Source organism: Propithecus coquereli, unplaced genomic scaffold, assembly GCF_000956105.1.
Source record: "Propithecus coquereli isolate 6110/MARCELLA unplaced genomic scaffold, Pcoq_1.0 Scaffold171, whole genome shotgun sequence".
NCBI classification, from domain to species: Eukaryota; Metazoa; Chordata; class Mammalia; order Primates; family Indriidae; genus Propithecus; species Propithecus coquereli.
In genome coordinates, this window is record NW_012141747.1 from 5,041,437 (window position 1) to 5,059,975 (window position 18,539).

General features: G+C 38.5%; 1 protein-coding gene across 1 annotated transcript in view; it reads right to left on the reverse strand.

The window, feature by feature from the left end:
* The window catches only part of VWA3B (von Willebrand factor A domain containing 3B), a 188,906-nt gene that overhangs the window by 42,504 nt on the left and 127,863 nt on the right, over nucleotides 1–18,539 (reverse strand). Inside the window, exons 19-20 of the mRNA XM_012641874.1 lie at nucleotides 8,186–8,304; nucleotides 3,336–3,386 (exon numbers count right to left, since the gene is read on the reverse strand). Coding sequence (XP_012497328.1) covers nucleotides 3,336–3,386; nucleotides 8,186–8,304 — 170 coding nt within the window. The remainder of the gene's footprint in view (nucleotides 1–3,335; nucleotides 3,387–8,185; nucleotides 8,305–18,539) is intronic.

The following is an 18,539-nucleotide window of genomic DNA, read 5'->3' on the forward strand; positions in this document are numbered from 1 at the left end:
TGTCATAAGAGACAAAAAGGATATTATATAAGGGTAAAAATCTATTAGGAAGATACGATAATTATATATATATTTTCACCTAACATCAGAGCTCTCAAATATGTAAAATAAACTTTGACAGAACTGAAGGGAGAAATAGACAGCAGCTCACTAATAGGAAACTTCAATATTCCATTTTCAATAATGGATAGAAAAACTACACAGAAGATCAATAAGGAAACAGAGGACTTGAACAACACAGACCAGTTAGACCTAACTGACATATACGGGACCCTCTACCAAACGATGGCAGAATACACCTTCTTTTCAGATGCACATAGAATATTCTGCAGGATAGATCATATGTTAGGTCACAAAACAAGTACTTAAAACTTTAACAAGATTCAAAGCATGCAAAGTATCTTTTCTGACCAAAATGGAGACAAGACACAATTACTAATATCAGAAATGAAAGCAGAGACATTACTATTACAAAAATCAAAAGAATCACAGAGAAGCAACATGGGACACTCGGAGTGAAGCAGAAGGTAACCGGGTGATATGTTCCAACAAGATCGAAGGGATCTATGGGGAGGCATCTATACACAGGGAAGATTAGGAGGATAGAGTGCTGGGGTGTTGTGCTTACCCCACAGGCACTGTGGCTGAGTTGTGAGAGGGCTCCCTCCACCACCACAGGCCTCTGTCTGGACAGACTGGGGAGCTGTCTAGAGTCTGTGCAGAGCCATTGCACAAGATAGCAGGCACAACAAGGATCTGGTAGCAGCTGATCCTGGGTTTCTGCAGCTGACTTTATCCTGTGCTCTCAGGTGCATGGTGCCAGGTCTGCACTGGACTCAGCTTTGCAGCAGTAGTCTTCACATCACCCCCACCAGTTGGGGGAGGGAGTGGATGGAGTAGAGGCTCCTCCGACCTGTACCACAGCTGTGATTGGAAGCCATGTGCCCCTCCCCTCCAGTGCTGCAGGATCTGAGCAAAGGAGTTGCCTCGGATGCTTCAGGCCCCCACCTGGAAGCTTTCGGAGACTGCTTCAGTAGGACTTAGCAGGGTGGGGAGAACTCCATAGTCCCTGGGCCACTGGAACCAACCTCCACCTGTGTGGCTTGGCATCTGCAGTTCCCGACCCTGCAGAACAGCCTGCCACCTATGCGGACCTGTCTCCATTCCCCAGGTGGAAATAGCCAGCTGCCTGTGAGGCCTTGCCCACACAGCACTGGTTCTGGCTCTGAGGCCCTGCTTTTGGCTTTTTCCCAGTCCCAGCTCTGAGGCTCTCATGCTGGAGCCCAAGGCTCCAACCTTTTGGCCCCAGACCTCCCACCAGGCACCGGACACTGCCTCTGTGATTCCAGAGTTGCACCTGGACACCAAGACCTCACCTCTGATTCTCCACCACTGCTGCAGGGCGAGTGGAACTGCCCCAAGGCCGAATGCCCTGCCAGGGATCCCCCAGCCTTGAGCTGCTATTACACTTGAACCTGGTTCAAGCAAATGCCCACAGCCCAGAAACCCACAGCCACTGCCTAGATAGCTTCACCCAGCTGTCACTGAAACCTGTGTGAGGAAACCCCAGGAAGAGCAATCCCCACAATGCCAGCTTCCATGGAGAGGGTCTCACCCAGCCCCCAACTTGAACTTCCTACAATGGCCTGGGGAGCAACCCAACAACCAGCACAAAGATCATCAAGCAAAGGCTTGAACTGTGGCAATCACAGGAGAACAGGACAAATCAGAACAGCTCAAGGACAAAAAACACAACCCAACTTAAAAATGGAAAAAGGACTTAAATAGACGTTTCTCCAAAGAAGATATACAAATGGACAACAAGCACATGAAAAGATGTTCAAGCATCACTGGTGATTAAGAAAATGCACATCAAAACCACAATAAGATATCCCTTCACATTCACTAGGATGACTTTAACTTTTTAAAAAAAGAAAAATAGCAAGTACTAGTGAGGATGTGAAGCAATAAGAATCCACCATACAATCCAGCAATCCCACTACTGGGTATTTATCCAACGGAAAGGGAATCAATACATCAAAGGGATACCTGCACTTCCATGTTTATTGCAGCATTATTCACAATAGCTAAGCTATGGAATCAACCTAAGTGTCCATCTGTGGATGAATTGATAAAGAAAATGTGTATGTACACAATGGAATACTATTCTGCCATAAAAAGAATGAAATCCCGTCATTTGCAGCAACATGGATGGAACTGGAGGTCATTATGTTAAGTGAAATAAGCCAGGCATGGAAAGACAAATACTGCATGTTCTCACTAATATGTAGGAGTTAAAAAAAAGTTGATCTCATGGAAGTAGAGGATAGAATGAGAATTACCAGAGGCTGGAAAGGAGGTGTGGGTATGGAGGGGGAGATGAAGAGAGATTGGTTAACAGGTACAGACAACATACAGTTAGGTAGAAGGAATAAATTCTACTGTTCAATAGCACAGTAGGTGATTATAGTTAATAATAATTTATTGTATATTTTAAACTAGCTAGAAGAGAAGATCTGAAATGTTCTCAACACAAAGAAATGATAAATGTTTGAGGTGCTGAAAATTCTAAATACCCTGATTTGATCATTACACATTATACACATGCATTAAAATATCAAGCGTGTCCCATAAATATGTAGACTTAGTATGTGTCAATAAAAATAAGTAAATAAATATTTTTTTAAAATGGTGTAGCTACTATAGGAAATGGTATGGTGGTTTCTCAAAAAGCAAACATGGAATTACCATGTGACAAGCAAATCCAATCCTAGGAATATACCCAAGAGAAATGAAAACAAGTGTCCATACAGAAACTTCTACACAGAGGGATATAGCAACATTTTTCATAATAACCAAAAAGTGGAAACAACCCAAATGTCTATCAATGGAAGAATAGATAAATGATGGGGTATATATATTTATACACACACACACAAACACATGTAGTACTGATACATGCTACAACTTGCATGAACCTTAAAAACATTAAGTTTTTACATTAAGTAACTAAAAGAAGCCAGACGCAAAAGGTCACATGTTGTGTGATTTCCTTCAGATAATATACCCAGAGTAGGCAAATTCATACAGACAGAAAGCAGACTAGTAGTTACCAGGGACTGGGGGAGAAGGGAATGGGGAGTAGTTACTTTGCGGGTACAAGGTGTTTTTCTGGGATGATGAAAAAGTTTTGAAACTAGAAAAAGGTGGTGGTTTGAAAAACATTTTGAATATCTTAAATACCACTGAATTGTACACTTTAAAATGGTTAATTTTAGGTTACATGAATTTCACTGAAATTAAAAAAAAAGTGAAAAGGGAATAGAATGGCTTACCTTTCTTTTTCTTCTGGAGATAATGCTCGCCAAACAATTTTATTCAAGCGTCTGTTTAAAAAACAACAACAATAATTTAATAGGAATACTTCATTTCATGGCAAAAGGCTGACCCCAGGCACTGCAGGGGAGCCCAAGGTAAGTGCCATTACCACTGGACCACGCTGCAGTTATCTGCTTAGAGAGACTAGATATGAGTATCTCCTCAGCATCACCGCAGAAGCCTCATGGCTTTGTGGCAATTGTGTCAAATATTAAAGGAGGGCTCAGCTCTCAGCTCAGACAGGTAAAACCAAATCTGATCAAAGGCAAGAGACAAACCATTCCTTTGTATGAAGACATTTCTAAGCTCCCACCATTTTTCTTCCTAAGGAAAACATAACTGTGCTCCTACCTAGTTTGTTTTCTGTAGACATTCTTCTGCCTGGATTCTCAGAGCAAAAGAGGTTAATAAGGTCATAAATAACAGGATTGGGATGCAGTTTAGAGATCAACCAGCCTGACTGTCTTGTTTTCTACACGAGGCTGCTGAGGGGCAGACAGATCAGGCACTTTGCTCACCTACCACTGCTATTTGGCAGCACTGAAACTACAGCTCATCACTGAGTGTATTTTCAGAGAGAAGCTGTCAACCCAAGAGGAGAGAAGGGGATTGGAGCCAATGGTTCCTCCAGGGGAGTTCACTACCCCAAAGCAAGCTTCCTGGACAGCAGAGCTCAGAACATGGGCTCCAACCTTGTGAGCTGATGTTCCATTAAAAAAAATTGCTTCAATAAAATGAGGTGTGAGGACATTACCCCACTCAGAAGGCATTCTTCTAACCACTGGACCCAGCAGCAGTGGGATGGGGCTCTGAGAACACATTTCTGGCAGAGGTGTTATCCTGCCTGCTCTCCCACAACGAACCTGGTGAGACATGGAAAGGCAGTCTGGTGTGGTGGGGTAAGAGGATGGACTCTGGAGTCACAATGCCTGGGCCCAAAGCTCAGTTAGCTTCTCCTCTTCCCAGCCATGAGGGTTTGGGCCTGTACCCAACTTCTTCTGTAAAATGTGAATAAGAGTACCACCCCCCGCCGCCTCAATGAACTAGTGTATATCCAACACAGAGAATTGTGTCTGACACAGGTAAATGTTCTGTTAAGTGATAGAAAAAGAGTCAGGAAGATGGAAATAAGCCAGCTAAGTTCTTCTGTCTCACTTGAAATTTTTGGTTCTTTGGGGTCTATCTGGAAATTGGTTTTCTTTAATCACGTGGTTCATGTAACAATGATCAAGAATGCTAAGACTTGTTAAAAGGATTCATAGTATGCATTTTGGGTTTGTGTGTATGTGTATGTGTGTGTGTGCTTTTCTTAAAAAAAAAACACCTATTCACAATCCTCTTAAATCTAAACTTTGAAAGTGGAGGCAGTGTGGTAGGGAGAGAGACTGGGAGTGTAGATAAGGGCTTTGGAACGACATGGGTCTGGGTCCCAATCTCCATGTTCCCCACTTTGCTGCTGTGTGACCCTGTGTTACACAGCTTTTTGAAACTCTGTTTTCTCAGTGATAATACAAGGATAACATGACTGCCCTTGGCATCCTTGAGAGGATTAAGTGAGATGTATAAATAAAGTGACCAGGAATAATTCAGTGTTTGTTCCCTCCAGGTTCTGAAGAACAAAGCTTAGAAATTCTGAGAACTCATGGGTGAATGTGGATCCAGTTAGCTAGCACATGCCTCTAACTTTAATTCAATCCTTTAGAAAAGACTTTTCCAACAGCACATTTTCAAAACCTCTGTTATTCTCCTATTTTCCATCTTCACTGAAATATTTCAGTGGCTCTACTGAAGCCATTGGCTCTTCAATGCTGGGAGGCAACCATAGGAAAACCACTGTGTTAAGTATGTGTTATGATCCCCATGGATGGGGGAAGGGAACTGGGTGTGAGGGACTCTCTGAGGCCAGCCCAGCCTCTTAATTTGGGTATTTTACTAACAACAGTTTTCCTCTTTGTTGTAGGAGAGTGAAATTTGGTTGAAGGGTTGTATTCGCTAGCTTTCTGTGTCTTTAATTTTCAAATCTACCTGTGCCAAGAATTGACTCATTTGCAAAGCAGCTTGTAACTAATGATACTTCGGAAGTCTGATAAGCACCCAGCCCAGCAAATTGGAAACCATAAGTAGAGGGTTCTAAGCATGGTCCCAGAGCCAGCCTAGAACAGATGCTTCTCCTGTGGGTATGAGAGCTGTGACCTTGACTTTAGACTTGCAATCAAAGTAAGCTGCAGAAAAATCACTCCAGAATCTAGCCAGCCCTGGCAATATTCATTCAAAGCTTATGCTCAGACACACAAAGCCAAAATTACTGCCTCAATTCTTAAAATATTGAAACAGAAGAACTCTCACACATGGGTACTAAGTGTGACCAAAATAACTACGTCATTGTTTTGGCCAAAGGACTGTGAGCTTCCCATTTGCCTAGTCATCTCTAACCATATGGATTTAGGTTACATGAAGGTTACATTTAAGGTTACATCTGGCTTACTTTTGGTGGGAAACTCCTTAGAAATGTTATTTGGGGATGGGGTGCAGGTAAACATTGCATCAATTGCTTTTTATAGTCTACATATCTTGAGAAAGTGGAGCAAAATGGAAAAAGGAATTGACATTTATACCCACAAAAGTCTTAAACACTATTGAATGCAAAAGATTAGGAAGTTTTTTCTATATAATATTCATAACAATCTTGATATTATTAAGTCACTGTGTTAAATAAATCATTGAATAAAAATATCAAATTAACAATACCAAATAATTCAATGATCTTAAATGTTTTTAAAGATATCAGTCACATTAAAATTAATGTTATTAATAATATTAAAACAACATTATTTTTAATAATAATATAGTGACAATATTTCTCTAGAGGGTATTAAAAGGCTTTTCCAGATTCACTCACTGGAAGTAAGAAGTGGGACAAACCACTTACTATGTCTGTGTTTTGGTTTTGCTGCTAAGGAAGAAGGCCTCTCTTCTGCTTGGGAATGGGGGTCCCTGTCCTTCTTGAAACTCCAGGGAAAAGGTCAGCATAGTAGGAAGAGCTGTATGACTGCCACATTCCATATATCTGTAGTCATTTTAGGATTAGCAGATTCAGGAAATGAAAGGGGTAAGTAACATCAATTGCTCTTTATATGTGATCTACATAATCCTCATAACAGTCTTGTGAGATAAGTTCTGTGAATAAGGAATCTGAGGCTTACGATTGTCACACACTTGCCCAGAGTGTTGTCAGAACCAAGAAGGAAACCTCCAAGACCTTTCTGACCTCAAAACTCTAGCTTGTGGCCTTGCACCAGGCTTTTACAGACCATGTAATCACAGAACTCAAATATTTGAATTATTCAAGAAAATCACATTTGAATTTGAATGGTATTATTATATTGCATTTTGAATAACTGAATTTGAAGAATTTTAATAACTGAACTTGAATTATATCAAATTTGAATAGTCAAATACACACACACACACACATACACACACACACACAGAAACAATAGGATCGGGGATGAAGGAGAAAACAAGGCTGGCCAAGTCCCTGGCCTCAGGAGCTGACATCCTAGAGGAGCAGAAATGGTCAGGAGGCCACAGGGCTGTGCAGAAGCCCCAAGTGCTCTGAGGGCCACACAGAGGGTGGGCAGTGGGGGGAACTGCGGAAAGGCCTCTCTGAGGAGGGCCGTTAGCGCTGAGGCAAGAAGGGATGAAAGACCCTGCTGGAGACAGCAGCATAACAGGAGGAGGAGGAGTAAAGCTCGGAGGGAAGCAGATGCCTGCCTGGAAGTCTCAGACCCATGGGCAAAGGTGAGCCTTGACTGGCTCAACCTGCCTCTGAAAGAAAGACGCAGGGCAGGTAAAGACTCAGAGATACATGGAGGAGCCCAGGTAAGACAGCCTTAATTTTCAGGTGAGGGCAATGGAATAGGTTCAGGTGCAGGGGGGTTGGGAGAGGCCTGTGATGGCACAGTAGGGAAAGACCTACCATTGGACAGGACTGTGTGCACCTTGTGGGCAGGAGTCAGACCTTGTATTTGTTTTGAACACACACTAGACACATGGCAAAATGACAAGAGGCCAATAAATGCTGGACTGGGCCACATCGTTAACTTTCATGGACTTTGTTTCATTTCTCCCACCCACATGATAAATAAAAACCCAACTTCCAGAACCAAGAATAGGCTTGCCTGAAGAAGCTGGGTGTGCTCAAAGTTTAAGCACGTGCTGTGCACCAAGGATTAATTAAGTGCTGGGGGCAGGGTGGGGAGGTGATCACAGCATGGGCAAGGATGAAGACTGGGTCATCCGCCTCTGTGAGGAGAGGCTACAGTCTCAGCATGGACACAGGGACTATTTCAGAGCATGGATTTCACTGTAGTCAACTTTATCATCATCTTAAACTTGATATGAAAAATTTTTGAATAATAATATATACTTATATTATCTCCATTATCTCATTACTATGGAGTTTTATTAGTCATTTTACAGAATGTTAGATACTGAAATGATCAAATTCACTCTGTTAAAAGGAAAACTTCAAAGATCTCATGGAAACATGAAATGTCTATAGATTTTGGAAAGGGAAACTGGTTTCTTTAAAGCTCTGCCAAAAATATTCAAGTAAAGTACTTAACGCAGTGCCTGGCACATAGGAAGCCCTGGGTTAGCTGCTGCCACTGCCGATGATATTCCTTATGAACAATTTTTGAATAGCTGATTCAGATAAAAAAAATCTAAGCTAAAACGAGAGAAAAAGCCAAAACAAACAAACACGTTCCACATTCATTAAAGAACAACCAGGAGTAATACTCACTTTTCATAGGACTTAATTGCCTGTTCTACTTTTTGCTTGTAGATATTGAGCTTGACTCCGTGTGGGTTAATGAATGTCATCTTATTTGTGTCGCTGCACACATGTGCCAGAGGGAACACCTACGTGTTAATACCAAAGGAAAGGAAAGTGTCATTTGATAGGTTAACAGGTGCCTTCAAAAACGTATCTGCATAAAAGGAAATGAGCTATCGATCGAGCCATGAAGAGACATGGAGGAAACTGACTTCCATATTACTAAGTGAAAGAAGCTGATCCGAAAAGGTTACATACTATATGATTTCAACTGTCTGAAATTCTGGAAAAGCAAAACTATGGACATAGTAAAAAGACCAATGGTTGCCAGGGGTTGAGGCAGGGAGGGATGAACAGGTGGAGCATAGAGGATGTTTAGGGCAGTGAAACTACTCTGTGTGATACTATAATGGTGGATACATGTCGTTATATAATATGTTTGTTCAAACTCACAGGATGTACAGCACCAAGAGGAACCCTACTGTGCACCCTGGACTCTGGGTGACCATGATGTCTCAGTGTAGGTTCATCAGCTGCAACAAATGCACCACTATAGTGGGGGATGGTGATGGGGGAGGGCTGTGCATATGTGGGGCAGGCAGTACCTTCCTCAGTTTTGCTGTAAACCTAAAACTGCTCTAAAAAATAAAGTTTATTGAAAATGAAAAAAAATGTATCTGCATAGCTGTATAATTTTTTTCGGACTATAAAATCAATATATTATAAATGTAGAAAAATTAGAAAATATAATAAATCATAGAGAAAAAATAAGAATCAGAGATACTATTACTAATCTTTTCTTTCCAAGTTTTAAAACTATATATTTTTAAAATAACCACCAGTGTGCACACACATACACACACAAGCCAGAAAATAATAAAAACCAAAATTGTTTAATAAAACTCTAATCACAATTGGGTATTATCTTCAGAAGCCTCTGTCAAATTGGTAAGAGCAGGCAATAAGAAATAGGATCTCAGTTTTGCTTCTTTACAACTTAGTAGTTGGGTTAACCATCTTTCTTATATACTTATTTTGCATTTTAGTTTTTGAGAATATTTTATTATTGTTAGTATCTTTTGACCATTTTCTTACCAATTTATAAGAGATTCTTATAACATGTCAAACAAAGAAGGCTTAGTGATCAATAAAACCACTTTCTACAAGAGTAGCAGAGCACCAGAAAGAAAGGCTTCTTTTTGATGTTCTTTCTATCTCTACCTGGTGCTTACTTCTGGAGTTTTGGATACCTCCGATTCCATGCCAGGCAATTCCAGGGAGGAAAATGGTAAACTTATTGCTGGTTTGGTGGAACTTTGAATTCTGGTCTCCCTCTCCAGTTCTTTGGGGACCATTTCAATTTCCAAGTTCACTGATAGCTCCTCCATATAGTCTAAGATTTATAGTTGTATTTAATGGGAGAAACAGGGAGAGGTACGCTTACTTCGTCTTCCCTTGTAATCAAACCCACCTTTGTTCTTTTCTTCCTAACTCTCCTTTCATCTTAATAGTACCTGTTATTTTATGTTTATCTATTTGCATATTGCCTATCTCTCTCTAGTAGAATGTCAGCTCCATAAGAGCAGAAACTGTTTTATTCACTACTATATTCCTATCACTTAGAATAGTACTTGACACATAGCATGCCCTCAACAAATATTTGTTGATAAATGAATAAATGAATGCTCACAAAAGATATACCTCATATCTTAATATTTAAACAAAAAAAGAAAAGCATCTAAAAAGAAAATGCTAAGCTATACTATCATTACCTCAAAATTGTATATGATTCTGACCCTAGAACCATATAAGCATTTTGGAAATGTGGAGAATTACTTTTAAGAAGAAAATTTTTGCTTTCAATCAAGATGACATAGTTCATGCTTTTATGTTCCCCCATGTCTCCAAAATCATACAAACATTTTATTGTTGTTATTGAGAATATAATGCAAAGAAAGAAAGAAAGAAAGAAGGAAAGAAAGAAAAAAGAAAGAAGGATGCATGATTGATAAACAGGTTTCTAGAGACAAAGAGCTGAGCAGAAATGTGAAAAAGTGAGGAGGGCTGAAGCTGTGGGCTTGCTGATTCTGGGTCCAAAGATGGCAGGGCAGTGGGAACTCAACTCCTGATAAGCAAGTGGGACTATGAGTGCTCTGTAAAACAACTGAGCTAAATCAGGCTCAATGCCCGACATCAGCACTGGTATGATAGTCTCTTATTCCTGAAAGAAGGTGCTGCCTAAGGAGAGTGGACACTGATGTAGCCTCACAACCAAGAACTAAACCAAGCCATTCTTTGAAACTGTAATATCCACAATATCGCCATGGAACAAGAGGTGTAAAGGGATGGATTTAGGCAACTGCAAAACAGAAGGAGAACGAGAAAAGGCAGATTTTTAAAAAATCTTGTTAAAATGAGCTAACATACTAAAATTTCCAAGTACACACGAAAGTACAATGCCAAAAATAATAACTGAGCAAATCAACAATCAGAATGTCAACTCACATGAGAATAAATTAATTTTATGAGCCATCTCACAATGACTTTAAATTAATTATGATTAAAATTACTTATGATTAGGTTGCTCAAAGATGTAACAGCTATATAAAAGTACAAAAACTTACTGAAGTGCCATAAGAAGAAATGGATGGGATTAAAAAACAATAAAAAAATCTATCTTGGAAAAAATTGTAATTGAAACAAAAAAATCTTAATAGATAGAATAAATTCTAGACTGACACAATCAAAAAAAGAACTGGCAAACTGGGTGATTGTACGGAAGACTTTTCCCAGAATTCAGCACAGAGAGATAAAAAGAATGTGGCTAAAAGATCGTGATGATGATGATGCTGATGGGAAATAGATGGATAAAGAGATTGAGAAGCTTCAATATGTTGATAGAAATTTCAAAAGAATAGAAGAGAACAGAAGGATTGTTAGAGAAGCAACATTTGAAGCTATAATTGTTGAGTTTTCTACAATTTGAAAAAAGTAACTCCTCAGATCAAAAGTCAGCCCACAGCAAAATAGATTAAAAAAAATAAATCCACACATAAACATATTGTAGTAAAACTACAACATATCAAATTTAAAAGAAAATCTTAAAAGAAATCCATGCAAAAAAAACCATATAAAGCAGTAACATATATAACAGATAATAGCTATTTCAACATACACAGATCAATAAATGCAATTCATCACATAAACAAAAGTAAAAACAAAGATTATATGTTTATCTCAATATCAAGCATTTGATAAAATCCAGCACCCCTTTATGATAAAAACCTTAAACAAACTAGGCATATAAGGAACAAACCTAAAAATAATAAAAGCCATATATGACAAATCCATTCCACCATCATACAGAATGGGAAGAAGTTGAAAGTATTCACCCTAAGAGTGGAACAAGACAAGGATGCCCACTGTCACCACTTTTATTCAACATAGTACTGGAAGTCTATGAGTAATCAGGTTAGAGAAAGAAATAAAGGGCATCCAAATTAGAAAAGAAGAGGTCAAAGTATCCCTGTTTGTTGATGATGTGATCTTATTTATACCTAAATAATCCTAAAGATTCCTCCAAAAGATTTCTAGGATTGATAAGTTCAGAAAAGTCATTATGTCAAAAAGACACCTGCACCCAAATATTTATCACAGCACAATTCACTATTGCAAAGATATGGAATCAACCTAAGTGCCCATGAACTGATGAGTAGATAAAGAAAATGTGGTATATATTTACCATGGAATACTAGTCAACCAACAAAAAGGAATGAAATAATGTCTTTTACAGCAACTTGGATGGAACTGGAGACCATTATTCTAAGTGAAGTATCTCAAGAATGGAAAAACAAATGCCACATGTTCTCACGTATAAGTGGGAGCTAAATGATGGGTATATATGGTCATAAAGTGATGTAATGGACATTGGAAACTAAGAAGGGGGGAATAGATAGAGGAGGGCGAGGGATAAACAATTACCTATCTGGTACAATGTATACTATTCTGGTGATGGGTACACTAAAAGCCCTGACTTCAGCATTATATAATTCATCCATGTAACAAAAAAAACACTTGTACCTCCTAAATCTATAGAAATAAACAAATAAAAAGAAGAAAGATAACTTCAAAGTGCTAAGAGAAATTTACTGTCAACAAAGACCTTTATACCCAGCTAAACTCTCTTTCAATAGTAAAGGGAAAACATTTTAGATATACAAAGATACACAACTGAAACTGTTAAAAAATTTATAACTTTTGAAAGTTAAAAAAAGATTACTATGTATGTTCTAAAAGCAAGAGTGAACTCTAAAGCACAATAACAAGATTTTTGGGAGGAAGGGTTTTTAATGACTAGTTAAAAGGTACAAGGTCCCTGATTGTGTTTAGGGGGAGAATAAAAATACAAAATAACTTATGATTTAGAAAATTTTGTTGTGTATGTTAAAACTTTTAAATAATTGCTAAAGGAATAGAAATACTATCTATTGCTTCTAAACAAGCATAGGTGGGGAAAAAGAGGGAAACTAGACAACTTTTTGAGTCTAACAAAAGTCAAGAAAGAAGAACATAAAGAAGCAAAGGAAAATGATTTTCAACAGAAAATAAGAGGTTAGAAATAAGTCCAAATTTATCAGCATTTACAAGAAATGGACATGTACTCAACAGAAAAATACAGCAGGAAAAAATGAATCTAGATAAAATCTCAAAAAATATAACAGTAAACCAAATAGCTTCAGAATGAAGTTTATAATATGATACCATTTGTATAAAGTTTTAAACATGTGTAATAATGTTTAACACTTTTATATTAAGAATATTAAAACATAATGGAAACTCAGGCTGGTGTTTACCTCTGGAGTAGGGAGGGGAAAGGGATCAAAAAGGGTTGCACAGGGGGCTTAAACTTTATCTGAAATGCTTTATTTAGTTTTAAAATGCCTGAAACATAAAAAAATTAGGCTTAAAACTATCAACAGTGTTAATACCTAAAAATTGGGATTTCAGGACAAGTGAAAGGGGTAGGTAGAACTTTTTACTATATTGTTTCATATTTTTTAAAAACTACATATATTCATTTTGTAATTAAACCATCAAGACTAAGACAAACAAAACAATGGCAAGAGATTTAGAAAACTGAAGCGAATAGGAAGTGAAGAGGCTGTACAGTCCAACCTTGCTACTTATCAATCATATGAATTCAGCAGGTGGCTTCTAAGCAATCCTCCTCAAAGAGAAGAAGCTAGAACAGTGGGTTAAAAGGTGGGATGACTGGACTCTGAAAACTGATTGAAGCTTGTAGAAGTGAAAAAAAATCAACTCTTGAAATAGAGTTATATGTCACATAAATTTTGAGAGGGAAAAAAAGCAGTCTCAACAAAATGAAAGACCCTTATTTTTTTTTTTTTTTTTCCTCCTCTGGAAAAAGTACTCCTTTAGAAGTCTATAAATAGCTCTCCAAGTTTGCCAACTTAGGGCTCAACTGAAAATCAGTACCACAAAATATTTAGCAACATTGTAACATTTCGCCATGATCAGCTTGACTCCCGACTTAATGTACTTAAGGAAAAGCCATCATTTAGTGTTTTACTTCCCTCTTTCCTGGATTTAGATTGCTTGCCTCGCATGGCCGTCATGTGCTTCAGTGTGGCAGAAGCTCAACTTTGGCTTTTGTGCACTCACTCTCATTCCTTTCTGCATGCAGACTCGGGAAAGATAAAGTCATACTCCACACCTTCAGTCTACAGTCTTAGTTTTTACAACATGGTGGTCAGTGGAGGTCACATGAGATTCTCTTTGTGATGTCAAATTTAGTGTGACTATGAAGTCATGGGGGCATTCTCATAAGGACTTGGGGGGCAGAGTCATGGCTGCCCAGCTTCTGTAAGGAAGCAAGTGGGGAAGGGAGAGAGGTTAGTGAAGAGACTGAGCGCTCTGTTTGCGAGGGAATAAAACTACCTGATCATGGCACCTTTGAAAGGGGTTTACTTATTAATTTTATAACGCAAATCAAGCATAACTTACTAATGAGGGGCTCTTCTGGACAATATTTGATTACGAAAGGAAGCTTCAAGGTATTACCTACTTTAATTCTTTTGACGTTAACCTAGAAGCCTTATCAAATTGATATTAATAATCACACTTTGTGCCAAGATTTTCACTATGAGATAAATGGCGGGAGAGAGAGAGAGAAACAGTCACTGACCATAAAGGTCAAAGAAATGGCTGGAATTCATGGGCAGGCCAATTTGGGTTAATTCTGTTAGAATTTTTCCCACTGTTAGACTAAATATCCCATAAGCAACCACTGTACACAAGAAGAGCTTTATCAATAATGATAGCAGTATCTATCCTTACTCTCTGCCAGGCACTAGGCACTCTCTACATATTTTCTCATTCAATCCCTCTGTAAACAAATACACTTAACTGCAGTTTTTGCTATATGCCTTTCTTTTCCACCAGACTCTGTTGTTCTTTACTCCGTTTTGAAAATACTAGTTTCTGAGTTGGGGGAAGAATAAAAACCAAAACAAATACAAACAAACAAAAAAGAAAATACTAGTTTCTGGCACAATATATGTACAAAGTAACCATTTATTGAGTACATGAAAGACTAAAACTATATATAAATTAAAATAATGACTGAGATTCAAAAAAATTGTTAAAGTTTATCTTATTGTAAAATATAATTAAGTTTGGATTCCACCAAATTTGAATTCTTGGTAATTGATGCACAGGATGAAGTATAACTTTTCTATTTTTTAAGAGTCATTTGGTAAGAATATTAATGATACGAAAAAGATTTTAGGAGATATATTTAGCTTACATAGAAAATTTCATAAATGATAAAAGAATTGAAAATTAAAACAAAATACCTTTTCACATAGCAATTGGCAGGGTTTTTTATTCTTTGTTTTTTACTGTTACCATTCTAAGTGATAGTAAAATGATACAAGAAAATGAGCCATTTTAAAATTCCAAATAAACTGCCCTATTATGGGAGGAATAGTTAAATTGATTATAGTAATTCATATTACTGAATATTGGTATAACTATTAAAATTCATCCAAAAGTGGTCATTATAAGGAAAAATGTTTATAATATATGCTAAATGAAGAAAGTAGAATATAGAACTGTACACACAGCTATTAATTTTTAAAGTAGAACAGGTAGAATACTACCTGATAACATTCCAGCTGTAATTAAATGCAATCCCCAGACATTTTGAAATTGAGGAAATAGTGTGAAACTGGTGATTATATATTTATTGTTTGACCCAGACTGAATCCACCAACCTAAATGTTTTTCAACTAAATCATCTCTTGTAATAAATATCCCAGAGCTAATAACAGATTGGCCAAAGAGATGTTCTGATTGGACATGAGTTATGGAGATGCTGTGCAAATCTCACATGGATGAATCTTTAAATACAGATTCAATGGCTTTACAGATTTTGCAGTTGTGCCAGTTGCTAAAGCTTAAACATCTGCTTTTCAAACAGAAACATCTGCAGACTCCCCAGAACAAATTGGAGGCAGGACCACAAAATTAACCGGTCAAGTGGCTTGTCAATAAAATCACTCATAAACTCATGAAAATGTGTTACTACAGTGTAGATGACATCTCACATTTCTCAGTCTAAACATCTAGAAAATAAAAGATTATTTTTGAGCATTTTAATTGATACAGTGGATGAGTACATGCTGGCATGGAATGATGTTCATGACAAGTGGTTGAGTAAAAATGCAGGTACAAACCATGTGTTCAGTCATTTTGGTAAAAACAAAAACAATGAATTTAATGGTGTTCCTAACCTCTTGGCACTGGGCATTTCATGCCAGCTAAATGAGGAAATGAACAGTCACCTCACAGGTTGCTCTAAGTTTTAGATGATATCAGATGCTTCATTTAGAATCTAGTATGTGACAAGAGTTCATTGCATGCAAGATTAGGGACCTTGCCATGGCCCTTCAGGAGTAAATGACAGAATTGGGGTATAAATCCAGGACATCTGACCATAAAGCTATGTACAGAGCCCAGAAAAGGACAAAGTAGGAAGCCTTGATGGGATGCTGTAAAAGACATTATAACAATGGTGATGAAGAATGATGAGGGAGACTCTCCAATGATACAGACTAATCTTCCCAAATTATTCCAATTTTTTTTCAAAGCGATTGGCAATAAAGAGCTTTAAATTCTAGGTTCATCAAATAGCTAAAGTAGTTTTATTCTGTATGTGACTTGGCAATAAATTAATCTTTTTGAAAGCGCTAAGATGAAATTATCTGGTCCATTTCACATCTTGTAATGAAGAGTTGCTAGGGCAACCTCCCTGCTCAATACTTCATTTCCAAGGTGACAGATTTGATGCTGGTCCAGGAAACACTGAAAACCAAAACAGCATTATGTTCCAGAAGAAGAAAGAGCCCATACATAAGTCATGAATAAAACAAAGAGCTAGGGACAATGCCAAACACTGCTTTGCGATTCTACCCAGACACATGTGGCCATGCAGAGAACATAGGAGGAAGAGTTAATTAAAAATTCTCGGTGAAATGGGTTAAGAATCAAGCATGTTTTCTTTGCAGCTCCATTCTACTTTTTTCTATTTTTTTCAGAAAATGTTAGGTTCAAATCTCAAAAAGCTATTCACCCCATGAAGTGGAAGATATGATTATTGTTTTGCTATTCTTTCCATTTATAGCTGAGGGTCTCTTGTAGTCAGAGAAAATACTAGGGAATAAAAGATACAAATGTGCTTTGAATGGCCGGGCGCGGTAGCTCACGCCTGTAATCCTAGCTCTCCGGGAGGCCGAGGCGGGCGGATTGTTTGACCTCAGGAGTTCGAGACCAGCCTGAGCAAGAACGAGACCCTGTCTCTACTAAAAATAGAAAGAAATTAATTGGACAACTAAAAACATATAGAAAAAATTAGCCGGGCATGGTGGCGCATGCCTGTAGTCCCAGCTACTCGGGAGGCTGAGGCAGAAGGATCGCTTGAGCCCAGGAGTTTGAGGTTGCTGTGAGCTAGGCAGACGCCACGGCACTCACTCTAGCCCGGGCAACACAGTGAGACTCTGTCTCGAAAAAAAACAAAAAAAACAAATGTGCTTTGAAGGTGAAAGTGGAATTTATAGCAGTATATTTCTATCACCATGATTCTTGCTCTTACTATTAATAAAGGAGGGTGAGTGTGCTGGGCAGTGCACTGTCTGCCTGCAGGTTCGTGATGAGAATTTACAATGGATGAAAGGCATCAAGTACAAGTGCCCATGAAATGCACTTGAGAACTGTTCATCCCCTTCCCTTGGCTTTGCTTTCTAGAGGCAGAAGACTAGCATGTTCTCCTGAAGAACAGGACCCTCACTACTTGTCCTCTCATTTTTTTCCTTCTTGATTATCCCAGCTGGACTCTGGAGAATCACTCTTGACAATTTTCTGTCTCTGAGCCCCACATTGTTTAGTCCTGACGACTTGACTTTACAAATAGCTTGGGGCTATCTCCCTGTTGCCACTGTGCCCAGCCACCAGACCTTGCCTCCTGACTGTCTGGGTCTTCCCAGCCTCGCACCTCTCCAACTACTCCCTGAAGGGCAGCCAAAGCCCAAAATTAATCTTCTCTGTCCTTTGCTAAAAATCCTTCCATTCCCCTCAAAATGAAGTGCAAAATCCTTAACTCAACTGAGGCCCTTCCTTCACCAGCTTTATGGCCTTCTCTAGTCACACCAAACTTCCTCTGGAATGAAAACTTCCTTAGTCCCTTAGGCTTCCCCACAGCTGCCCCACTGCCAGGACCTTCTTCCTTATGTCTTCCCCTTGATAACTCTGCCTCTTCCCCGGGTCTGAACTTGGACGGGGCTGGCTAAGGCACACCTCCCACAACCAAAACCCAGTTAGGGGGCCTCTCCTGCACCTTCACGCAGCACTTTCCACTCGTCACATTTAATTAGAAATTCTCTTAATTTCATTGCTATTTCCTTCATGAAACTGTAAGTTGTGCTGGGCTAGGAATGTTGGCTGTCCTATTTGGCACTGTTGTCTAGAGCCCAGCACAGTCATATAGTAGGCATATATTTGTCAAATATTTTTATAATGAAAGTAAACATTCATTAAGTGCCTGCTAAGTACTATCCATTATTTCTTTTAATGCTATAACAACCTCAGAGTAAGAATATTATTTTTACCAGAGTATGGATACATTGCATACATCCCAGAGAATAAATTTCTGAATGTTGGACTGAGTTACTAAGTTTACTTCTTCAACATATGGACCAGTGAGGAAAGGACAAGTTGAATCAGGATTTTATGTCTGCATACTACT